The sequence below is a fragment of the Pseudoliparis swirei genome, chromosome 5 (assembly GCF_029220125.1).
Source record: "Pseudoliparis swirei isolate HS2019 ecotype Mariana Trench chromosome 5, NWPU_hadal_v1, whole genome shotgun sequence".
NCBI classification, from domain to species: Eukaryota; Metazoa; Chordata; class Actinopteri; order Perciformes; family Liparidae; genus Pseudoliparis; species Pseudoliparis swirei.
In genome coordinates this window covers 5,979,208-6,005,702 of record NC_079392.1, presented here as the reverse complement: position 1 = coordinate 6,005,702, position 26,495 = coordinate 5,979,208, and the positions used below count along the sequence as shown (strand labels likewise).

At 41.0% G+C, this 26,495-nt stretch overlaps 1 protein-coding gene across 1 annotated transcript in view; it reads right to left on the bottom strand.

The window, feature by feature from the left end:
- LOC130194140 (contactin-associated protein-like 4) overlaps positions 1-26,495 on the bottom strand; it is an 87,934-nt gene that overhangs the window by 1,040 nt on the left and 60,399 nt on the right. The window contains exons 15-22 of the mRNA XM_056415033.1: positions 25,233-25,403; positions 22,223-22,441; positions 17,337-17,576; positions 14,652-14,876; positions 13,225-13,358; positions 9,310-9,397; positions 1,805-2,023; positions 1,317-1,388 (exon numbers count right to left, since the gene is read on the bottom strand). Of these exons, the coding sequence (XP_056271008.1) occupies positions 1,317-1,388; positions 1,805-2,023; positions 9,310-9,397; positions 13,225-13,358; positions 14,652-14,876; positions 17,337-17,576; positions 22,223-22,441; positions 25,233-25,403 (1,368 nt within the window). The remainder of the gene's footprint in view (positions 1-1,316; positions 1,389-1,804; positions 2,024-9,309; positions 9,398-13,224; positions 13,359-14,651; positions 14,877-17,336; positions 17,577-22,222; positions 22,442-25,232; positions 25,404-26,495) is intronic.

The following is a 26,495-nucleotide window of genomic DNA, read 5'->3' as shown; positions in this document are numbered from 1 at the left end:
ATCTATACACACATATACATTTTAAAACTAGAACGGGCACTCGGTAGAGCGCATACCTTCGCATATCACAAGATTGGGCATTGAATTATGAACATTTTGGCATTAGTTGCCAACTGGATACAAATTGACCGCGCTATGGTAAAAAGAAGATTTTGACCTTTTCATGACCTTGACCTTTGACCCAATTGATCCCAGAATCGAATCAAATGGTCCCCGGATAATAACCAATCATCCCACCAAATTTCATGCGATTCGGTTTAATACTTTTTGTGTTATGCGATTAACACGCATACAAATAAATAAATAAATAAATAAATACACGGCGATCAAAACATAACCTTCTGCATTTTCAATGCGAAGGTAATAAATATTTAATGCAACATCAGCATATATTACGATGTAACCACAGCTTCATTACTAACCTTACTGGAATATGGTAAGAGAGTAATTAACCATACATTAATTTATGTATATGGTTATATACTCATATACTGTATTACATTAATTCAAAGCTTTTTTACAATCCCCTTACATTCATACACTGTAGATGCAGCTACAGGGAGCAATTCAGGGTTAAGTGTCTTGCTCAAGGACACATCGACTAGGGCGGGGATTGAACCTCCAACCCCCTGATTGCAAGACGGACCTCCTACCCACTGACCCATAGTCGCCCTATGTATCATATGCCAATTTCTGCATATCGGTGAAGACGAGGGTGTGACCCGACATGTTTACTCGCTGCGACGCTGGTATTGTTTTCACATCGTTATTCTATGTGCGTGTCATCATGACCACATGTGGTCCTGCAATGCCTACTGGACAGGGAACCGGCACATTGGCGGTTTTATATACCTTCCCAGGTGTTTATATGTCTGTCAAAATAGGCGCTACTTTTCATCATTTGTGATTTTCATCCCTCGGAAGAGGTTTCACTATCCAATCACTAAAAAGACTTTAAAAAAAAGTGTTTTTCTGTTACAAACCTAATAAAATATATAATCACCAGAGTTTATGCTTTTATTTGTAATCCAAACTAACTGTTGCGACACAAAATGCCACTTGACCGATTTGAACTCTGCATCTAACGCAAGTCAAACATCCTTCTGTTTGCAAAGTTTCTTCATCCAGAGCCAAACTCTTCTCATTAAACAGCCAACCCACTCAACTGCATCTTTTTTCCTCCTCAGAAACTCAGATCAAAATTTTTTTTTTACCAACCCTCTTAATGTCAGACTCCCTAAATATAAAAGTTCTGACTCGACTGTCACGATATTTTAACGAACTGTTCGTACTCCTGCCGAGATCGACTGCATTACCTCCAATTAGTGCCGAGTCACTCCTGATGGCGTTGACTAAAGGCTGACCTGGATCCACTGAACCCGGTTGATCTATCGAGAGAGAGAAGAAACTACAATACAAGCAGAAAAGGAGTCCGGAAACAAAAAAGGAGGTTGAAAAGTACAGACAACAGAAGAATGTAGAGCAAAGAGGAAGGGGAGAACAAAGAAGATGAAGTGAAGGACTCCATGGCCAGAGAGAGTCTCGCTGGGAGAAGAAGTGCTTGTTTTAAAGTCTCGGAAACAGCCTCAAAGGACTTCACTACAGTTGTCTGACGAATCGTATCTGCCGGAGTGCCATCACTCTGTCTGCTCACCGTGGAGGATGGTTAATGAGGCCATAAAAAGAGTCTAATGAACAGCCCTAAGAATGCCATCAAAGACGTTCCCGAAAAGGAAGAAGGGATGGGTTACCTAATGATATTCAGCATAAGGGGATGTAAGGACCGAGTCGGCTCTTTGCGTACCTGATAAGGAGCGTGTGCTTTCTGTGGCGTACGGATCGGCCAGAGAGGGGGAGGAGCCACAGCTCGACGGGGACAACGGGCCGCGGACGATAACGGGGCCGTCGGGCTGCAGCAGGGCGGCTTTCAGAGGACGGATGGAGTTGAAGCAAACGCCCGACAGACAGCCGGTGAACCCGAGAGAGGCCAAGCTGGCGAGGTCGGCATCCAACTCGTCCGACTCTGAATACAGAGAGAAACAAACACAAGAGGCGAGAGAGTGAGAGGACACATTTGTTATCAGCAAGATACGCATTTCTCTTGATGAGGCCACATTTGGGGTTGATGAGCGTTATCTACCCTGAGGCTTAATCTTTTTAATACCTGTGCTGCAAAACCCGCTGGAAAGGATTGAGCAACACTGTGGAGGAAACTGGAAAACGACTCATCACGTTGAAAGGCTTTTTCCATGTTTTTTATCCCGATACTATTCTGAAGAGCCCTGGAGCTGAACAGGACAGTGACTATGGGAGTTGACAGTGGACTTCTCCCCCCGCCACACTATCCGCTCACACCTCAGGGTGGAGACTCTGCGGTTTTCACCTTTCCACATTCTCCGGACCTGAAGTGGGACCTGAAGTCCAACTCAATCCGCACCGCATCATAAAAAAGCAGAGCAGAGGCTGTACTTTCTGCGCCAGCTCAGGAGATTTCCAACCTGCCTCAGGCTGCCCTGACTTTTTACTCCTCCCATCTGCTCTCTCCTCTCTTCCATCTGTGTGGTGCCAATCAGCCCACAAACAGGACAGAATCAGAATACAGCAGATCATCAAGAGAGAGAAAAGGCCCCCAGCCTCCCCTCATTCTGGACTTGTACACCGCCAGAGTCAGAAGCGGGCAGGAAAGATCATGCAGACCCCGCCACACCCAGGACACAAGCTGTCAACTCTCCTGCCCTCTGGTAGGCTACCAAGAGCACTGTTACCAAAACAACGAACACGAAACTAATCACTTTCCACTGCGTCACCATGATGAAAAATTAATCAGACTCTTCCATACTATCTGCACTTTCTTTTTGATTGTCTTTAATATTCTTATTTTTATTTATCTATTGTATATTGTGTGTGTGTATATATGGAAGGAAGAAAGTGTAACGTAAAGTCAAATTCCATGTATGTGCAAACCTACATGGCCATTAAAGCTGATTCTGATTCTGATTCTGATTTAAACGCAATCGAGCATCTCTGGAGAGACCTGAAAATGGCTGTCCACCAACGTTCACCATCCAACCTGACGGAACTGGAGAGGATCCCCAAATCCAGGTGTGAAAAACGTGTTGCATCATTCCCAAGAAGACCCGTGGCTGTACTAGCTCAAAAGGCTTCTACTCAACACTGAGCAAAGGGTCTTATGACCATGTGATATTTAAGTTTTTCTTTTTTAATAAATTTGCAAAAATCTCTACATTTCTATTTTTTTCTCTCAAGATGGGGTGCCGAGTGAACATTAATGAGAAATAAAATGAACTTTTTTGATTTTAGCAAATGGCTGCAATGAAACAGAGTGAACATTTTAAAGCGGTCAGATAACTTTCCGTACCCACTGTATGTACAATACAAAACAACAACAGTGACAATGGAGGGGGACGTTAGTGCAGAAAGAAAGTGGCGATAGTGAAGGTACGTGGATGTGTCTGATGAACTCTTCATCAGAGCGACGGCCAGCGAGAAGAAGCGAGTTCCGTTCACGCACGCTGACCGCAGTACACGTTTCATCCTCTAGTCGCACCTTCGAAAGCAGCTTCAGTGCCGTCCGAGTGCTTGACCTTTACCTCTGGCCAGCTCGGTGCTCGCTTGCCCGAGGGTGTAAAGGGCGGAGGAGGCGCGGTGGCACCAGCGCTGATGGAACGAGCCCGAGGGGGGAGTGGATAGAGCGTGGGGTGATTAGCCGTCACCGGCTTACGAGTGCAGCGCGGCCAAAAGACGGAACATGTGGCGCCCGAAAGAATATGGTTGAATTAGCCTGAAGTATAGGAAAGAGTAGCTTTGCCGGATGTCTCGCGCTCGATGGAAATCAGGACCGGAATGCGATGGATTAAGTTTAACAAACAATCAAAGCTCACGATCGTGGGTTTCGTAGTGATCCAGGCTCCACAGCTACGAGCTGGAGCGAGAGTCGCCGTGTAACCCAGAGAGAGATTTCTCCCAGCACAGGAAAAACTCCCAAGAAATAGAAGAACAAACTTCAGGAGAGCAACAGAGGAGGATCCCTCTCCCCGAGAAATGGAGGCAGCTTCCCAAAAATGTCAATGTTTCTTAAATTAACTCTGTTGTGTCACCGTCTCTTAACTTTTATTTTCTTTTAACTCTTGTACTGTGTTTTTATTTTGTGTAACTGTGTTTTTTTATGTGGCTGCCTGTCTCGTCCAGGTCACCCTCGAAAGAGATTTTTCAATCTCAAAAGGACTCACCTGGTTAAATACATTTTTAAATAAATAAATAAACACATAAATAAAATGTTATCACTCGCCCGATTGCCTCTCAGCTGTCACAACAACAACAACAACAACAACAACGCCACAGAGTCTCACTTGTGGCTGATGCACTTTCCCCATTAATTCTTTCGGAAGGTGCTAAATAAAGTCTTCACGAGCTATAAATGTCAGTGTAAACTACAAATAATCCCGCGGTGCAATTTGCTCACGCGGCACATTAATGCCACTCGTCTTATTATTCATTACCGGTGAGAAACAACTTTCCACCCCCATGAATGCACCACTGCAGCGGGGCCTGGCTGGAGAGGGCTGTTCATCAGCTGGATATTTGATCAGGTTTTGATTAAAGATTTTTAATTGAACGTTAACCTCTGAGCGTAAAGGAACTAATTTGACTTTGAATTATACATCTCATGACACACTTGTATATCTATTGAGGTGGAGGCTAATGGGGAAATTAGTTAATGGCACAACAGATTGAATTAACTAACGTAGCATTAGATTGTCTATTGTATTTAGATGAGAAAGCACAGCATCACTATGCACACACTAGGCCCACTCCAGATGTTAGCATCGCACTGGTGGTATTCATCCACTGGATTTTTGATTATTACAGAAAACTAGGTCTGTGGCAAATAGTTTACGATACCTGATTTTGTTCAGCGAGATAATCTTTTCGTAAATGAACGACACTTTTAGGATTGTTCTAAGCATAAATGGGCAGAAGTAAAAGAAAAAAAAACATTATCCTGAATGCACGACACTGAAGTCACATTGCGTGTATCCACACACTGTGTTTTGAAAGACAAAAAAGAGAGCTGCATTTACTGAGGTAATACAACATACAAACAAATGTTAAAATCTCTTATGCTTACTTTAATCACAGATTGCTGCCATCGAACCAAGAAAAAACTAAAAAACGTTGACTTTGAGATGAGGGAACTGGAAGTGCAAAAATTCTAACTGACAGAATTTAGGACCCATTCATTACATTACATTTCATTTAGCTGACATCCAAAGCCACTTACAATCATGTTACATTCACACACCATAGACACGGCTACAGGGAGCAATTCATGGTTAAGTCTCTTGCTCAAGGACACATCAACTAGGGTGGGGCTTGAACCCCTGATTGAAAGACGGACCTGCTAACCACTGAGCCACACATCATTCCTGCAATTCAATTTATTTTGTATAGCCCAAAATGACAAATTTGCCTCAGAGGGCTTTACAATCTGTACACATACGATATTTTCGATGTCCCGGAAGACCAAAACACCCCCCCAAAAAAAAACTTTTAATGGGGAGTAAAAAAGGAAGAAACCTCCAGGAGAGCAACAGAGGACGATCGCCAGTCGGTGTTAAAAGTGCTAAATAGAGTCTGGGACTTTCCAAACAAGGAAGTGGATGTTTGTGCGAGCAGTCAAACCATACACTGACAGCACTGGCCTCGTATCCACCGACTGACTCTTACTGTCCACCTACACCTTCACCCACGGCGCTCTCTCTGTCGTTATCCCAACTTCTCCCTCTCTTTCTGGCTGAGCAGCTCAGTCTCTCCAGTCTTTGCTGGTCCATTAGTTCGCCTGATAGATGACAGCGCTGGCAGGGAGTGACAGCACATCAACTATCTTGCTGCCTCTCTGATACGACAGCCCGAGTCCCGCAGAGGGAAGGCTGGGTCACACACCAACACGGTGTGGGTCAACGGAAAAAAAGAAAGAATTCAAGGAGCCGAATGTAAAAACAGGACCGGCGTGTATATATAAAGTCCATCTGGAGAAAAAAACTTTTAAAATATGTGTTCTTGAGATGGACCACACTTGAAAAACTTAAATTTGAAAGAAATCAAATACGAGAGCAAAAGTTCAAAGGTGCATACGATGATTACAATGTTCCACTGGTGTGCATGGTGATAATACATTACTGCTGAGCGTGCATGAACCAAAAAAATGGATGAAAGAAAATTCCGTTGGATGATATTGAAATGGGCGTAGTGGCTAGCACTGTCGCCTCACAGCAAGAGGGCCGTGGGTTCAATTCCCGGTCTGGGCGGTCCTTCTGTGTGGAGTTTTAATGTTCTCCCCGTCCAGCGCCCCGCGACCCGAATGAGGATAAGCGGTATGGATAATGGATGGATGGATATTAAAAATAGGCTGGTTGTGGCAAAAATCGTGTCCGGCCATCTTCATTGGGGGTGCATCATCTTGTTCTACATTCGCTTCTTTCTCCTCTTATTGAGGTGTAATGTGGGGTAATATTGCGTCACACCACGCTTGCCAAAATTAAATGACCCCCATTTGAAAGGGAAGGCAGGCGTGTCCAAAAAAGAGGGTACGATCATATTTTCCTATATTGACATTAAAAAAGTAACCATAGGTTATTCACTTCCTGTACGGAGCCGTAATAGATAGAATTGAAGCTTCCATCATTATTTTGAAGGTAAGTTACCTTGTTTAACACCCTGGACTCATGCACATACCCTGGCACATGTGGCCTTCCACATCTGTGAGGACGTGGAAGGCGTCACATATTATCATGCAAAAATGAATGTGAGGCATTACTATCTGAATAGAAGATTTGACTTTGACGCTTGTGGCCATGTCATGTGAAAAGATTTCCTCTTTTGTTCTCACTTAAAGCTTTAAATAGAAATGTGTTCCATCCACACAGCCAATTACATTTAAAAATCCTGAAAGGTCAGATAATGACTATTCATAGTTCAAAGCGTTCGGTACCTAAAGTCTTCATGCCGTTTCGATTGTTACGTAAGACGCCAACGATGCGAGTGCAAATCCACGATGAGTGAATGTGAGGTTTCAGAAGGTTGTTGAGGTAGATTATAGATTATGATGAAAAACAATGACGCCATAAAAAAAACACTTCCTGTGACAATGTCCGCATATCACAACGAGACTAAATGACTCGTTCTCTGCGAAATAATTCGAACCACCTTTTCAATGAAACCTCCAATGAAAGAGCACAACCTTCTCAAAACGGAGAGTGTCTGGTTCAATTCTCCGCTGCTTAAATACTGCTCCCGCAATGCTGCAGGTTAGTTTCAGAACATACATTTCCACAGCTACTAAAAAACTGGACTTGCCCCAGTCGTTTGTATCTGAAATAGAAAAGTCCCAAAAATCCTACTTTCTGGAACGGGGCCCTGGAGGCAACATTGCTACTTTGCTATTCTGGGGGTCCATTTACAACTTCATCAGACGGTTGATCGTGAAGAGGCAGATAGGAAACAAGGTGAGAGAGAGAGAGTGGCGTGACACGCAACAAAGGGTCCCGGCTGGAATCGACTGGGTGACATTAAGGTTACGGGGCTGGAACCATTCTACACCACCGCTGCTTTGGTCTGGAAAACCCCTTCAACCTAGATGCTGAGCCTCATTTCTGAGCTCTGCTTTCATTCAGTACTCACGCTTTAACTCATGTGCATCTCCTTTAACAATTTAACTCTACATAAGGGTTATTGTGGAAACCACAAGAGCTGGGATTAGTCCTTAAATGTTCTCGTGGTGTTCATAAGCAAGACTCAGACATCTGCTCATGTACAGTAATATACATACCCTCTCTGCACTGCATCACAGATAAAGAATGGACATAAACATTGATATTACACAGCAGTAGTCTCCAGTTAAGTAATAAACCAGGCACAATGGAAGTTACCTGGATGTAATGACCTGGATCTAACTCCAGTTCTGGAAGTACTTGCATATACCACTGTTATAAAAGCTGTAAGTACAGTTAAGCACGATGGGCTCTATCACGAATGACACATCCATGCAGTGCTAATGTTAATCAATCAAAACCTACACTGTAAATATCTCGTACCGTATCTATCTTCAGGGTTAGTGTCGATGAATTATGCAGAAACCCTCACTGACATGCATACTCACTGAGGTATATTTCGAGAAATAAACAGGGCGACTCTGGGTCAGTGGTTAGCAGGTCCGTCTTTCAATCAGGGGTTCAATCCCCTAGTCGATGTGTCCTCGAGCAAGACACTTCACCCTGAATTTCTCCCTGTAGTTGTGTCTACGGTGTATGAATGTAACACGATTGTAAGTGGCTTTGGATAAAACCGTTAGCTAAAATAAAATGCAATGCAAAAATGGGATTTCTCAGACAATTCCTCAACACTATACTTTAACTTAATTATTTTTCTGTACATTTCGAATCGTTTCTTATTTCTATTCAACACTATTTCAGACCAACGTGTTGGATGACATCATGTGTTGGTGCTATCCAAAAGTGAACATCAGATACGACAGACGGAAACACAAACGCGGTCCTTCCCCTTTAAGAGACGCTCGACTGGATTGAGGATTCCGTCAGGCAGCAAAGAAAAGGGGCTGAACTATACCGTCTGACTTCCTGGTTTAGGTTGACCCCACACAAGGCAGCTGAGACTTATTGGTTGTTATGCTATATTGCCGGGTGCTGACTCCAATCTTCCAAGTAATTTGTTCTTTTCAATCTCTCCTCATTACCATACAAAGTGAAGGACCTTTTTTTTCGAAAGTTATTACCATTACAGCTGTCTGACTCGCCGCTCGGCCAGACGGACATGGAGACTGTATTACTCACCGCTTCGATAGCAAAAGATAAAAAGTTCACCGATGTATACTGCACGATGTGAACTTACGCATGAGTGAATGAAAAAGCCATTTGCACGGACACTTTACCTGCACACATAAACTTTAAAATGTCACATAACAGCGACTTAAGTGGCTGGCTCCAGCTTTTGTCATTTCAAAAGGTTCTTATTCTTGCATCTCCACAGTAAAGTGCTCTCTCTGTGACTATTGAATATCAATGTCAGCTTGTGTATAAAATCACCACAGCTGTTGCTCAGACCGCACAGCTTTCTCTTTGCTCCACCCAACATGATGAAGAGTAAACAGCATAAAGCTCCAGAACTGTTTTGTTTGTTTGTTTGTCGCATAAGGCACAAACATCTCAGTGCTGTTATTCAAATGAGTCTGTTCCAAGTGCTGGCGTCTGAGCCAAAGAGAGTCTTACTTACCCTGCACTCTGCCGAGCATGAGCGATTTGATGCCGGTGAACTCCACACCAGATGTCAAGCTGAAGTCCTCCCTGGTATTCTGGTCAATCTGAAAGACAATGCACGCCACATCTGAAAAAAGGTAAAAGCTTAACACACAGAAAAATAATGGTTCTTAAAAGGCTTTGTGGTTCTACAAAGAACCATCACCTACTGAAGAACCATTTTTTTGTTTGAGATACCTTTATAGGTTTTTTGAAGAACTATTTAAAGAAATGGTTCTTTAAAGAACCCTGGTTTGAAAGGTTCCAGAAATGGTGCCTTAAAGAACCACTTTTTAAGGTTCTTTGAAACACTGTTTCTTTACGACACTGGATTTAACCTTCTCCTCCGTTTGGGTTAGCCATCCGGTGGGCGGTCACTCCCGCGCTACTACCTCCTGGGACGCTCATTCACCGTTACAAACACCTTTATAGTTCTTTGAATAACTATGTAGATTCAAGATTCAAGATGTTTTATTTAATGAAATGGTTCTTTAAAGAACCCTGGTTTAAAAGGTTCTTTGTGGAACCAAAATGGTGCCTTGAAGAACCATCTTTTAAAGTTTCTTTGAGACACCTTTATAGGTTCTTTGAAGAATTATTTAAGGAAATGGTTCTTTAAAGAACCCTGGTTTAAAAGGTTCTTTGTGCAACCAAAATGGTGCCTTGAAGAACCATCTTTTAAAGTTTCTTTGAGACACCTTTATAGGTTCTTTGAAGAATTATTTAATGAAATTGTTCTTTAAAGAACCCTGGTTTAAAAGGTTCTTAGTGGAAACAAAATGGTGCCTTGAAGAACCATCTTTTAAAGTTTCTTTGAGACACCTTTATAGGTTATTTGAAGAATTATTTAAGGAAATGGTTCTTTAAAGAACCCTGGTTTGAAAGGTTCTTTGTGGAACAGAAATGGTGCCTTAAAGAACAATTTTGTAAGGTTCTTTGAGACACCTTTATAGGTTCTTTGAATAATTATTTACGAAAATGGTTCTTTAAAGAACCCTGGTCTGAAAGGTTCTTTGAAGAACCAAACATGGTTCTATTATGGCATCACTCTGAACAACCGTTGTTGGTTCCAGATGGCACCTTCATTTTTCTGTGTGCAGGTAGAAAGCAAAAACTGAAAACGACTGTCAATGACAGCGTTCTATTGTTAAGTGTTTAAACAAAGGCTGCCCTGAGAGGGAATGACTCATGGCTTCAGAGAAGTGAGTAATTACAAAAAAAGACAAAGCTGGCTGGAGGGCTAAACCTCTGGTTTGACCTGCATATCAAAATGGGATTCAAACCCCAAAGCTGGAAACCGATAGACCCCGTGAGACAGTGGTTCGCAGTAGCTGAGCAGTGAAGTGGAATAGGCTCTGAGATGGTATATATGCCATCAGAGAGAGACACTTCTATAATAAAAGAGAGTGCGTGATGCATTGCTTGCAAACAGAGAGATTTGGGTTTTAGTGAACCATTCATCAATAAGACATCCTCCAATGTTGATCAACCTGACATGAAATGGGAGCCACGAAAAAGGAGGAGATAGAAAGTATAGCTGGAAAACCGAGGGGAAAGTAGCTTCTATTATGTATTCATTATATTAGGTTTCTAAAAGCTTTTTGGTCAGATATTGAGACATTTTGATGCCCGCAGTGAGATACCCACTGGTACGCCTGAGGGGATTGATCTATTAAATCATAATTTCTTTAATCCTACGATAATATCATGGTTTGAAGATTATCGCTCGCTGGCGTTCACCGTCATGTCATTAATTGAAACTGCTGGCTGGTCTTTCTGTATGTTGTGGCTGGTCAGTGGTTGACGGAGCACAGTGAGATGTTTTTAACCGCTGTCATTCACAAAGCAAAAGTAGCACCCTGAAATATGTTATGTCATATACAGTGTCAGAAAAAAAGAGAAAATTAATAATAAAGTCTTTTTTTTTTTGTAATGCAATAAAAAAAAAAAATGTCATGCATTCTGGATTCATTACAAATCAACTGAAATATTGCAAGCCTTTTATTCTTTTAATATTGCTGATTATGGCTTACAGCTTAAGAAAACTCTAAAATCCTATCTCATAAAATTTTAATATTTCCTCAGACCAAGTAAAAAAAGATTTATAACAGCTGAGTGTTTGTCAAGGCTCAAAAAACCTTGCAGTGTTTCGAGTTAATTAGACAATTCAAGTGATTTGTTTAATACCCTACTAGTATACTTTTTCATGATATTCTAATATTTAGAGATAGGATATTTGAGTTTTCTTAAAATCAATAAATCAGAATAAAAGGCTTGCAATATTCAGTTGATGATTGAAAAAATCCAGAAATGCATGACATTTTGTTTTTTTAATTGCATTACAGAAAATAAAGAACTTCATCACAATATTCTAATTTTCTGAGACAGTCCTGTATCTTACCGGTTTAATACAACTGTGTCCATTTCTTATAATTTACTTTGAATGTGTGTTTAACGTTAATTCATATGTTGTTCCTATATTTGAGAGCGTTGATCACCTGTGTACATACTAACTGTGAAGGGAGGAAAGTGCTTGTTGTCCCTTTTGGAAGAGAGCACTCTCTCTTTAAGAGAGCGCTGTCTCTTTAAGAGAGGAGTGCTGTCTCTTTAAGAGAGGGACGCCGTCTCTTTAAGAGGGGGCGTGCAGTACGCAGGCTGAAGACAAAACAACGTATGCTCGTGTTAAAACAGAAGAACAACCTGTTTCTGAACAGTTCATTTTAATGGTGCAACACAAACATCTGGATTTATAGCTGATACCCGTTAATCAAAATTCCTATATTGGTTCTGTGTCTCTTCTCAGGACCAACTTAATTTCATTTTTATTTTGAACGATTATATATAGGGTTATAGATGACTCAAGTTAAGGATGCTTCTTTTTTTTGTTTACAAGTGTTATCCCAGTTTGGATTATATAATAAGTAAGCTGGGTACTCGTATACATGTAAACATGATTAATTGTCTGTGGATACATAAGCAAGCTGGGTCCTCATTATGTACACATGATTAATTTGCTGTGGCGGAATGAACCATGTGATCACAAAATAAGCATCAGCCAGAAGTTGCATTACATAAAATGACAACCAGAGTTAGTGTCCCTGTGCAGTCTGCCTTTCATTATCAGGTGTTGAGTGCAGTGTGAGCAGTGGGTTTATTTAGCAATGAAATGCTGCGTTCACACCAAAAGTGTTGAGAATTTTTCGCTTAAGTAGATCCCATGCAAAGTCAACGCACAGACGCGAATGGTTGCGATTGACGCACATTTTTCGCCGGGCGGTTCGAATGACGTAAATTACTCGCCGCGAAAGACGTGAATGACTCAAATTTAGCAACGCCCGAAAAAATTCGCCCGACACTGAGTTGCGAAAGCCAATCAGCGTTGAGATGCTCCGCTGTTGTTGAATTTAATTGCTGCTGCTACTCTAATAATGCTGGAAGCGGCATTCATTCAGACATAGTCGGTGAACGTCACCGAGCTGTGTGAGCCTACGGGTGATGTTATGTATAAATATATATTTATATATATGATATTAATGTTATGAATCCGAACACGAGGGCGTTAGATGTTCCAACGTTTGTGGGCTGTCCACAACAAGTGTAAAGCAGAAATAGTGGTTATTTCTTCCATGGTGGATGGTGGAAATGATAACTGTTTCCACGGAGTAAAGCCACGGAAATAAGCCACGCCCCCTATAAGGTGCGAATGAAGCGAATAAACCACAAATAAGTGAGTAATATCACGTGAGTAAAGCATTGCGAATTTTGTTTTGAACGTAACACAATGCATTTTTGGATGACATCCATTTAAAGGAAAATTGAGCATCTGAAATTAATTACAAAAGATGCTTTCTACGCATTGGTTTACAGTGTGTGTGTGTGTGTGTGTGAGCACCTGAACAGAGACGGTGCCTGCCAGTCTCCTGACGATCACCGTGTGCAGACGTCCGTCAGCCAAGTTCGTGACTCTGCTCCCGATCACTTCCACGTCTCCGCTGCTGTGCAACTTGTACCTCATTTCCAGCTCGTCTTTGCAAACACAGAACAACAACAACACCAGCTGACAATTTAATGCAAGAATGTACAATATCACAGGAAAAATAAGTTGCGGCGCATTGTTTTAGTATCGTTAAAGTGCCATGTTCTCTTACTTTAAGTCTATTACATAACAGTGCCAAATTATGACATTCAGGAATAGAGTGGGGCTTTATTTGTCCCTGAGGGGAAATTGGACTAAGACCTTGAATAATGAATATTAGATATGAAACAGATGTAGCACAAGCTAGTGCTCAAAACTATTTAAGTTATATATACTATACACTGCAATTGTTGATCACCAACTATAAAAGGTAATACTTACAATTAAAGAGAAAAGTAAAGAGGTATTTTTAACCAGTCTATAATAATTAATTAGGCATGTTATCCATAGATGTACATATTCTGGCTCTGAACATCTCAGAAGACACATATTAACTTCTAGAAAGAGACATGTCATCCCAAAATATGAATGTTCCAAGGTTATACCAGTTGTTAACTAAAAAGCTAAAAACTATTTCGAACTTTGTCGATTTGTATCTCTATGAATAACAGTCCAATATGAAATGAATCCCCCCCCTCCCGGTTAAAAAAAAAAATTAAATGCTGTCGCTGAGATAATTGAATAGTCAAAGATAGAAAGATAGATAGATAGATATATACTTTATTAATCCCCAAGATGCCTGCAGATTAGGAAAAATGATAGGAAATAAGCTCTTTTCATATTTCATGACCTTTTCAATAATGTTTTATAATTATATCTCTGTATTTTACTATTTTTTCCACAGACTCCCAGATTATTTTGATAATAAAAACAATCTTACAAAGGGCAAAGGGAGTTTCACACTGAGCGGGTGACTGAGATGGTAAAGTTTCTTTGCTTGCAGCCGCTCAGCAGCTACAGTAAGAAACATGAGAAAAGCCTTTGTGGTGCATCCAAAAGAAACCTCTCTCTGGGATTCAATTAGCTACTTTATCAAGACGGCAGATACCCGATGACGGCTTGATGAACTAGAAAAAGCCTCCCGGCTATTTCTCTCACTAATTAAAAAAAACAGCTCAAACTTACCTCTGTTAACGGCAGAGTTTTTAACAAAAAAAATCATAGCAATTATATTTAAAGTACATTCATGGCTTGAAGCAGTGCTTCTCAAACGGCTGCCTGGTGGGCCGGCCTCCTGTCATGTCATTGAATCTGACACTGTGCACAGCATTGAGCCTGCGAGGAGATCCGATGCAGCAGAGGACCGAACGCAGAAGGAGAAAGAAACCCGAGTGTGTCCTCACCATGTGAGTTGATGAGCAGTGCCAGGTACTGCCTATAGAAAGAGTTGACGTAGAGTAGCAGGGCAGGACTCTGGTTGGTCCTGAAGCTCAGGGAGATGTTTTCTCCGCTCGGCGTCGTATCAGAGTGGATGGAGAAGGGCGAGGCGCTGCTGTTCCTGGTCGCTTCAGAGGGCTCCTTGAAGTTGTAGGCAACGGACGTCGATGACTGGAAGCTGGCCGAGACCTCTGCAGGTTAGAACATTGACGAGTGAACGTATGGCTTTCACTCTGACATGCCTCTCTCTCGAGTGCATCGGTAAAAACTGCCGTCGTTGACTGAGATTGAAGGTCAATGTGGAAGAAAAAAAGTTAAAAGTGTACAAACGCTTTGCTTATTTGTTATTTATTTTGAATTGTTTGTAAAATGCATTTACAATATCAGCATAGAACAGCTAATTAACCACATTATCAAGTAGTTCCTTAAGATAAATGTGCAACCTTATTAGTAGCAAAGGTCATTACAATACTTTTTGTAGTACATTTGGCTCACTGCCACTGATTGCCGGGGGCGGGGCTTGTTAGCTTATTGGCTCGATTGTTTTTTTCCCCTTTCTTTTTTGAAAGCAAGAAACTGTTGTTTTACGTCACGATGCCGGATGAATCAGACAACTTGGATGAGTCGGCAGATCCAGGCAAGGAACTTCCAGTTCAGGTTGCCTGGAAACAGGAGTTTTTGGAGATGACTTCAAAACTCTGACCGGCCTAAATATTGTAAAAACCGGCAATTGTTGGTGTGCTTTGGTTTACGTTCAGATTTCTTTTTTTCTTCTTCATCAAAACAAACAAAACATGTCAAAAAAATTAGCTTTTAAGGTGCTGGGAGGAAGATCTCAGCCAGGCTAGCAATTTCCCTCCTATTCCAGTCGTTATGCTACGCTAGGATAACCAGCTGCTGTCTGCAAAACCGACACACGTGAGAGTTGTATTCATCTTCTCTCTAACTGTTGGCAACAAAGGGATAAGTGTATCCTCCAAAATGTTCTTTGACAATCAGCACACAGCATGTCTACACACGGACAGTGTTCAACAAGCCCCTTGATGCATCACACGGGGGCCACAATGTCACGGTGGGCTAGAAGAGTCCTTTAAGATAATCTTGGTGCTTGACCTTCAGGACAGAGCGGGCTCAATTATGACGCACTCAAAGCGAGCGTCGAGAGGCCGACAGTGAACGAGAGAGACGGTCAGGGTCAGTCGAATGTGTGCTGACTGAAGGACCCTCTTCAGAAAGCAGTTTCATCATTGCCCTCTCTTCCGATTTAAAGCACCGGAGAGAGGTCGTGTTCTACGAAGCTTTCGGATAAACCCCTCTTGTCAGCTCACGTATTAATATAAACTTTCTGCAATTCAAGTCAACGTGTGGTAGATTTTTTTGTTATGGTTGTTTTTCTGGAAGACTTGTGTTAAACGTTCTCAGAAAACTTCCGGGTCTCGGAAATTGTAGTTGGTAGCAACTGAACACCGCATATCCAAACAGGAGCTGATAGCGACAGTAACTGGACGCGACAAGCCAAGCTGTGCAGAAGCTTAGCTTAATACTCAAAAGTATAAATAACCACTTTCGGAGAAAAAGCTTTTTCGATGAACGTTAGCTAAATAAGTTAGCAGCTGTTACAATTTGCGAGCGACAAAATCTACAGTTGTATAAATGAGAAGTTGGCCTTTGTCTGATAACGAGGAACAATGGTTACCGAGATCAAGTGGTAAATATGCAACTGTCGTGAACTGTGTGACGTTAGAAAGCTGGACAGGCTAAGGGGGCGTGGCTTAGCATACGGTTAATTCAGAGTGTCTCATGAGTTACACAAACACCGAGGGACGGGGAGCCACATACAATCTTATTTTTCAAAAATGGAGAGAAATGGCTAAAAGGAACGTAGACTGACTAGCGAAGAGGCAAACAGATATCTTCCTCTTTGTTAGGATAGCCTCAAACATCAAAACAAATTTGGAGGAATTAGGTACTAAGATAATTCTGAAAAATTGAGGGACAGAAAAACATCACAATGTAGCTTCTTAAATATTTTAACATATTAATGTTGTTACTGTAATCACTCAAATTTGACCGTTGGAATATTATACAGTGCTGGAAATTATGACATAAAGTTGTTAATTGAAAGATGCAAATATCAGATGATTCTTCTCTTTCTTTCTTTAACCCGATGAGATTTGTTTGGAGAAGTTTGATGGCATAACAAAATATCCGCTCTCCTTGAACACAATAAATTAACCTGATACATTTGCCTCTCTCAACTTTTATTCTTCGGAAAATAAATTCCTGAGGCCGTTGCTGGGACAGAAAACTAAATGCAAGAATTTGAAGTTAGAGGGGAGACTTGGTAATATTTTTAAAATCACATACGACCATGACTAAGGCTTTTTCATCCATTGAGTCAATCTGTCCGTCAAATATAATCGCATCGTAGATGTGTTGGATCTTTTAGTAAAACTTAAACTTCACAGGTCTGAAAGCATGTTATCTGTACCTGTGATGAAAGTTCACATTACTAGTAGTGACTTTCATTGGAAGCAGGAGAAAACTGTTTTGCATTGACGATAAAATGTCATACATTCTTACTTTTGGGGTACAGAATAATGACATATTGTCGTATTTATTAACATGAAGTCTCCGTCTTGTATTTGCACCTTTATGACAGAAGGCTCCAGTGAAGGCTGACTGGTCGCAGTCGCAGGAGAAACCATGAACTCTTTCCACACAGCGCCCCTGGTTCTGGCACAGCGACCCGTAGCTGCTGCAGTGGCCCGGGCATCCGGGTCGGACTCCCGGGGTGATCTTCGCCCTCTCCTCCAGGTCCAGAGTCACGCCGTTCAGCTGCAGAGAGCGGATGCAGCCCAGAAAGCCCTTCTGTCTGGAGGCGGTGCCTCCTGCAAACAGACAAAAACAATACTGTACACATTATACCAGTGGTTCTTAGCCTTATTGGAGGTACTGAACCCTGAAAGCTCTATCAGTGCATTAGCGAACCCTTCGTAGTTGTAAAAAAAATGTTTTTCTTAAAAACATAGGTATATATTCTATAAGTGCACAAAATTAACCACATCGCATCAGTTCTACACAAAATCATTATGTTTAAAGAACAAAACCAACTAAACATGAATTTCACACAAAGACATAACTCAATGAATATTTCCTGCAAATCAATGTGACTTTAACTGTTTAACTGACTTTAAGTTCATAAATTCTCAAAAAAATCTGTTTGTTTTCTTACTTTTTTCATGTCTACCATCCTCGAATAGGATTGGAAAGACAAAAAATGGTGGGTTGCCAAATAGTCGGCGGCCAATTTTTTGACAACCGACAAAAAACGGCCCGACTTGTGTGAACCGGGCTGTACTGTGTGTGTGTGTGTGTGTGTGTGTGTCTTGACCCCCTGCCGAACCCCTGAGAGTGACTCGCTGAACCCAGGTGAAGAACCACTGAATTATACACAACTACTAAGTAGCCCAATCAGAGCTGAGAGCCTAGTTGTCATAATATGTTTAAAAGCTAATCAGATAAATGCCTCTTATCATCAAGCCAACCCGAATCAGTCACAATGATGAAAAAACATCTGACCTTTAGCTAATTTAATAATCAAAAGGTTTACACTTGTATGGAGAAGTCTTTCTTAATCGCAAAGTTTACATATTAGTAACTTAAAAAAGGAAAAGGCCTCAATCATAAACTTTAAGGTGCAATGAGTCGGATATTGTCGGTATTTTAGTTAAAAACGTTAAAAGTAATAATTGACATCATCAACAGAATGTGATGTGTAGATGGCAGGGGTGATTGTAGCATTCACAGAAGGGGGGGGCTAAGCCCCAAGGGGTGCGTTACGTTGGACTATTGCGTGCACATTTTTTGGGTGGGGCCCCCGGATATCTATTGTATTTCAGGGTCATAGTGGTATTTTATGCTCATTTGGACACTATCAATGAGATAAAGATAAAGTAGTTTATTGTCAAATATATCATTCAACGAAAACATTTTAAAATAGTAATATATATGAATGCAAAGAATAGAGATATGTCGATAGTTATTTCTTGTATTTCGAATTGACTTGTCCACTCTCTCACCCACTGGAGACAGTTTCTAACTCTTCTCTTACATTTGCCTCAAGTAAAGCTAAATGTAAGATGGGAACAACCGTTAACAACTACCGATATATATATATATATATATATATATAGCCACATTCTGTAACTACCTGGATATACAGGTCACTCCGTGCATCATTTACTTTGAGCTAACCTCATTGGCTGTCATCCTGGCTGTCTTGAGAGACGTTACTTGGCAGAGTGAGAAAGCCGGCGCAGCAGCCTCCCCAAGGTCCTAGTGCCCGGGGATTATATAGTTAACTATGATGATAGGCTATTGGATTTTAATTTGAAGGGGGAGAAAACATACAAACGAGAACACACGCACATATGTAGCATGTTAGGGTTATAAATAACGTGTCCATCTGAGAAAAAGTAGTTTAACTTAATGACAAAAAAAAATTAAGCCCCCCTTAAATAGGCCTAACGATGCCCATTGGTAGATGGTATGTCATAAATGTCTATGGATTTTAGCCAGTCTGTTGTGGAATCTCGGGACGAATATGGCAGCAGTGGTCATTTGGTCTTTTTATTCTCTTTTTGAAAAATTGTGAATCTAAACAATGTTGTTTTCTCTGCAGTAAATTACGATTGCAGCCCAAGGCCCTGGATGCTCTGAGGGCATTGAGATGCTGTCGCTGTGCTGGATGCGGATCGGCTTACTGCGTGGATAATGAGCCATCTGGTGTCTGATATTCATCCTTTCCCACTAAAAGGCGAGATCTTTTCACCTGACAATTAGCATTCTAATATAAACAACCTCCCACTATTCAGAGTTTAGACTTGGTGAAATCATTCCAGAGTTCAAAGCTGCCGACGTCTTTTATTTTACATAAACGCATTAGAGTTGTTATTGTTCCCGGTGACTGGAATTGGCAGGGTATTACTCTCCCAGTTTGAGTCTGGCAGAGCTTTTAATGTTCATTCAGAGCAGCTTTTTACGACACTACATCTCTAACCCCTGCCTGCCTCTCGTCTCCATCTGCAGCAACAGCTATTAAACAGAGATAGTACAGGAAGCAGGAAATGTAATTGAGAATTTTTCGTTGGCTCAATAAGGAAAAATGTTATGACACTGAATGAAAAACCGGCATTCTGTTAAATAAGGATTTAACCATCAACATCTAAACTGGGGAATGCGTAGAAAAGACTGGTAAAGACTGCAAAAAAAGGATGAACTTTAAAGTGAAAAGCTTAACAAGAGTTTCAGTATTGTGGTGCTGATGAAAGTCGGACTGGAAGATATTAAAACTGTTATTTTCACTCGAAGTTGTTCAGCTGAAAAAACACTTATTCCATTATTTTACTTAAAAGTGGGAGGTTTGGTATTGGCGGAAACTTTTTCATTATTTCGGGGGCCAATCAAGCCTTTTTTTTTTTAGGAGTGGTTAAAATCTGCATTTTTCAGGGCTTGTGGGAAGACACTTAAGGGAAGGATGTGTTTACAATTTAAAAGATCAGTGGTCATGCAGTGTGAAATACAGTATTCTCGGGAGCTCTGTCCTCCATCTACCGCAGACACAGCAATTTATCCCCTTTCTTTCTTCTCATAAGAACAGATATTTGTTTTACATCAACCAACACAGAGAGAACAATAACTTATTTACAAGAGTATTATCTGAAATACAGATTATACAAGAATGTTTGTTACAGTGTGTACACAAAATTAATAGCTTCCCATGGCAATAAATAAAATTGAACCATAATCACTTTGATTCAATTTAAGCGACATTACGGCTTATTAATTTAAAATCTATAGTAATCTGTCTTGTTTAGTTTTACAAATCAAGTGTATATATTACAAATGGGACACACTTTAGTTTCTGCAGTGTAGCGATTTGTGATTTCACAGATGGGAGGCTAACAATTTCAAGAGCACATGAACCATAACTTTTTTTATTTCATAATCCTATCACATTTCCATTCAAACATAGGAATAACGCTGCATCGCCAGTAGACACCAACTCGGACATCAACCCCCACCCATCCACCCCAACCTTCTACCGAAGAGACTTCCGAATCATCATTACAAACGTGTTCACGATACCTCGGCAACCAGCGTGATTGGGGAGTCAACGGTCAAAGTCCATCGCCCCTTTCACACAGATTCCTCAATACTGCCATAAAGAAGATCCGCCATTACGCCAGCTTGCTTTTTCACATTGAACCCAAAAAAATAGCGCCATTACGCCGTCGAGATTAATGTATAAATATGCCTCGGGCAGCAACTTGTATCCCAAACACCGTGATGACAGTTTGTGTTTCAAGGTCCTCTCCTCGGAGGATTTACGAGCCCCCAGACTTCGCGAGCTCCCTAATTTGCTAGCATTCTCGGGTGCTGTACGTTAGCTGCTAACGGCTGCTAGTGTTTTTTTCTCAATTCACGCTCAATGTTGAGCTTTTGTTTTGAAGGGCAATAGTAGAAAAGCCAATCAGCAAGTCCCCAAGAATCTTGGTCGTCGCGCAAGCGCGACCTGTTAACGCCGTGACGTAAACATGTACACGACGGTAAAGGCATATATCAACATGTATTTATTAATGACTTAGTTTTATGTCGGTGTACTTTGAACTTGTGGAAAAAATTTCGTTCTCAATAAAGGTCTTTCTGCATTTTCTTGTGCGCCCCACCTGTAGTACCACTGCGCCCCACTAGAGGCCCACATTTTGAGAACCACTGGGCTAATGTGACTTGAGGTCAACACTTGCATATTAATAGCAGCCGGTCTAAATGAGAGCTAAACATTGTCTGGAGGATTTGACATTGAATGGAAAAAGACTTGGTGTATTGTCTCTTTTCAATGAGAATGTAAAGTAACAATACAAAAATGGGGGAGGGGGGAGGGGGGATTCTTCTCTGCATTTGACCCATCCTTAGAGCAGTCGGCTGCAGTGAAGCGCCCAGGAAGCATCTGAGGATTCAGTGCCTTGCTCAAGGTGCAGCTTTACAGGACACACTTACTGTATTTCTCAGGTAATTACTGTTATAAGATAGTGTTTAGAAATAATTAACTCAGCATCTCCTTTACGGCACCAATGGTGTTGCCACATTAGCAACATGTGTTGAGCTTCCCGCTTGTTGTCGAGACAAAAAAAAAATTTCATTTAAAAAAGACTAATCTCCTGGATTCCTCCACTCATAAAATACAGATGCAATGTGCAAGGGTTTCGATCGTCGCTGTCACGGATAAGAAAAGATGCTAATGAGATTAATGTTCAAACAACGTGAATTACTTTCTCCACCTAATGCGTATTAATGTCCTTTATAGCGCAAGAACAAATGAGTCTGCTGCAGAGGAGGGGATGCTTTTATCTCAGTTTGTTTGGTGGGAAATAGAAAGAAGAAGTCTGGAGCATGAAATCCAAGGAACAGCAGTTAAATAAGAGATCTGTGGGAATAACACACACACACACACACACACACACTCATTTCTCACCTACGAATAACTGGCTGTTGAGCTGCAGATGACTGTGTCCGTCAGCAGGAGCCTCCTGCGTGGCGGCGGGGAATTCGTCCACGCGCAGCGACGCCTCCTTCACGTTGCGCTCGGCTCGCACGCTGTGCCACCGGTTGTCGTTCAGCTGGACGCTCGTCTCCACCCGGACCTCCAGCGGCCCGTTGCCCACGTCGAGGGAGAAGACGACCTGTGAGGCGGCTGTGAGAGGAGGGTACAAGACGGCGTTGTGAGTCACACCGGCAGAGCCACTTTAAAAAGATTCGGCCACACTTTGGGATAATTGTGTGCTCTGCTGAGTGAGACCCTTATGGAGCCTCGGCACAGAGAATAACACACTTTAAACAACTCATCATGGTAGTGTGTGTGTGTGTGTGTGTAATGGTGTTGAAACTCTTACAGCTGTAGTGTGTGTTACCACTTGGCTCAAGGCTGGCAACCAAAAGGGAGGCCACACACAGATCTGTGATCCAACAGCAGTTTAATCAAAGCTCCACAACTTCCATTAGTAGAGAGAGAGAGAGAGAGAGAGAGAGAGAGAGAGAGAGAGAGAGAGAGAGAGAGAGATGCCTTTAATGCCTTCTTGGAGGCTCCAATCAGCAGGTGAATGTTCTAGCTCCTCCCACCAGGAAGCCAACGTAGAGCAGGACGACAGCCAGCAGAGGGGAGGGTTGTCACATGTGTTATGTTTTTGTTTTTGTTTATTCATATATGATCAAAAATGGAAAAAAAACATTCAACCAATGAGGAATTATGGCGGTAGTATGAAGACCGTATTCTGTCAATTATTCCTACACAGTTTGCGGGTGGAGTAGGAGTAGGGAGTGGTGTCACTTTCTTTCATAATTTGAAAATTATCGAAGCCAAATTTAGCCAATGCATTAAAAATAACATGTGAAATGAATACGGGTACATTTTGGACCCATGTTGTGTCTAAGAAGGGTCGTGATACACATTTTTTTATTTTAAAGTACAAATGAAAAATAAGAATTTGTGATGATCAAAAACAAGTTAATTGAGGAATTCCTGGAATTCTGAAATAAATTTATTGGAAAGATATTTACAATTAAAACTCTGTCGGGTCATTTTTGACCCATGTTGTGTGTCAAATGTTTAAGAACGTCACCTATAATAAAGAGAGGTGAGCTGAAGGCCATATGGAGTCTGTTTGATGCCTCCTCTCCACGCAAGTTATCAGAGAGGCGACATCTGTGCACGAGCACAACATCTTCCTCGTGAAGGATACCGACGGTGGAGCTACAGCTTGGAACCATTTTCTAGAAAAATCCATTTCATTTGGAGACTTCTCTGTGGCCCGGCTCCAAGTCATATCACTGCAACAGCAGTTCTACTGATACCGAGTCATAAGGAACACCAGCTGTCAAAATAAATGTAATAGAGCTGCAGTGAGATAAGAGAAGTGCTTACTAATGCCGGGGTTTCCCCGAGGGGGAGGGTTATCATGTGTGTGTATGTGTGTTTTGTGTGTGTATGTGTGTGTGTGTAATTCCCACAGATCAAATGTATCAAATTATTGTTCATTGGATTTCATGCACCAGACTTCTTTTTTATTAAGATAAGATAAAAGTATCCTTTTCTCTGCCGCCGACTCATTTATAACTGCGCTATAAAGAACATAAATTCTAGGTCTTGGTTAAGATATGTACTTTGTTGACTTTATTACGCGTTTGGGAAACATTGTGGTTTGTGTTACGTTGTCACTGTGAGTAGAAAACAGGAAATGAACAGCGCTCTCTTTTGTCAAAGTCAACGTCACGTCGATCCATCCAGTAAAATCCATCTGAGAAGTTGATCTTCAATCTTCCCAAAATGAACAATCTAATCGATAAATATGTTTTTATTTTTCATTTCAAAGGATCAAACTGACGGCTGCCACACGTTCACAAAGTAGGTTAACATCAGCGTGAGTCCCCCGCTGTACCAGGTGTTGGAGCTATTTATTTTGACATTTGTAAAGTAATATTGATTATTCATTGTTATTTAGGTTGAATTTTGATATGTTAGAGTTTCTTCTTATTGTAGTTGTAGTTTAGTTTAATACATTATGAGTGTTGTTTAACCCTTGTGTTGCCTTAGGGTCATTTTGACCCGAATCAATATTACACCCTCCCCCCGCCTTAGGATTAATTTGACCCCATTCAATGTTTAATGTCGGTGTTCTTTCGGTAGTCAACAAACAAACATAAAGTGCCTCACACTTAAACTTGGAAAACAATATTAATTCAAATAATTTTCTGGAGGTTTTAATTGTTGGCGTCAAATTGAACCCAAAGGGTAAAATATGTTAGTAAATATAAAGGTAACAGGAGGGTGAAACATTGAATCGGGTCAAAATGACCCAAAGGCGGGGGGAGGGTGTAATATTGATTCGGGTCAAAATGACCCTAAGGCAACACAAGGGTTACATATATTTAGTTTTAGGTTCACTGATTGGGTAACACTGGGTACCTGTGGTTATATATAGGTGTGGGTATAGGCACAGGACCAGCATGCACCGGGGTGGTCGATGTTTTTTTTAGCAGCACAGAAAGGCAGTGTCAGCATTTTGTTTGTTCTTTTTGTTTGTTTAGTAAATAAATTATAAGAAAAATGACATACATTTCCGTATGTCATTTTGGACATTACTTTCTTTTGGCTGCGTCAACTCAAAAAAAAACATGTTGCGTCAGTGGCAATTTGATTTATAGTTATATTTGAGTTATTTGGACAAATGGCCACGACAGTATTATTCACTTTATGTCGGACAAAAATAGACAAACATAATTTTGTTTTTCTGTGTGTTCAATATTAGAAAATTGTCAATAAAGAAGCTTTACTTTATTTTTTGGCTGCGTCAACTCCGAAACCCACGGTGCGTCAGTGGCAATTTGATTTATAGTTTTATTGGATTTCTAAGGACAAATGGCCACGCCTCCAGGTGATGTAGAACCAGACTGTTAATGACGCAGAGCATGCTTTAGATTACACTCACAGCCGAGTTCGATCCGGATGAAGTCCTTGATGCCTAGATTTTCCAAGAAGACCCCGGAGGACGACTTTGTCTTGAACAGGAACGCGATGTCCGCATTCAGCTCTCCGTGGAAGGTGGGAAAGTGAAGGTAAGACGTCTCCTTGTCAAAAAACGCAGCGTTCCAAAAGTTCTCTGAAAGTGTCAAACAAAATGCTTCAAACAATTGTTTAAATAAAAAAATCTTATTTTTTGTCTTTTATCACATCAGTCTGGAAGAGAGCTAATTAAAAAATAAATGTCATTATGACGGCTGTGTTATGAATATTGTGTTGAGTAAACAAATGCACCAACTGTTCAGACAATTAGCCGAGAACAAAGTCATAACTCGTGTGACGCTATCTCATTTGTGTATATTTATCTTGCGTTGGTGCTCATTTATTCATTAATTTGCCCGTTAAACTGAAGGCTGAAAATTAGGAGGCAATTAAAACAAGGTAATATGAATCACTGAGATTCGTTTTATTATATAGCTTTTTCACTGGAGGCTGTTATTAAAGAGTACAAAGTAAGTCGTATTTTTTTTGTCGCCGGTCTGCTAATTAGCTGCTGTAATTGGACGATTAACCAATTTTCCATTAGGAAATGAAATGGCAGCTGGAAGATTGGATTCATGGATTCCTGGAGTCCAATTCACTAAAGAATTCAACAACTTCATGACAGCTTGGTCAGAAGCTCTGAGCTTCAAACTGTGACACTCTACCATCAGTTAGCACGTGTCAATTGTGGAAGCATTTGTTAGAAACTATCCCTAATTAATAAGTGTGTTCGCATCAGTGAAACTTTAAAACATCTCAAACGAGACGACGTGAATCCTGTCAAAAAGATTTCTTTCATTAATTTCTCTCTGAAGAGAACATAATAGCCGTGTGAACAGAACTACAGGTTTCAAACTGTAATTTAATTTTTTTCCCCGAATTTTTACTTTAAACCTTCCAGCTGCATCATTCCAAAGAGATATTTATAATAATAAGTGTTTTTTATCAGGCGAACCTGTCACTTTTTTAAATTTGTGCTGTGTGCCATCTTCACTTCATCTTAACCAGTAAGATAAAGGCTGATATTTACACATCTGGAGTATTCTCACAAGTGTTTACTTTTACTCCAACACAAACATTATTCAGATAGCCCTTGTGGTAGAGGAGATAAACCCTTTTTTTAGTTTGGGTATGTTTTTTTTCTGAGCAGAAGCCTAAAAATAAGCTGTGGTTAAAAAGGTTAAAATAT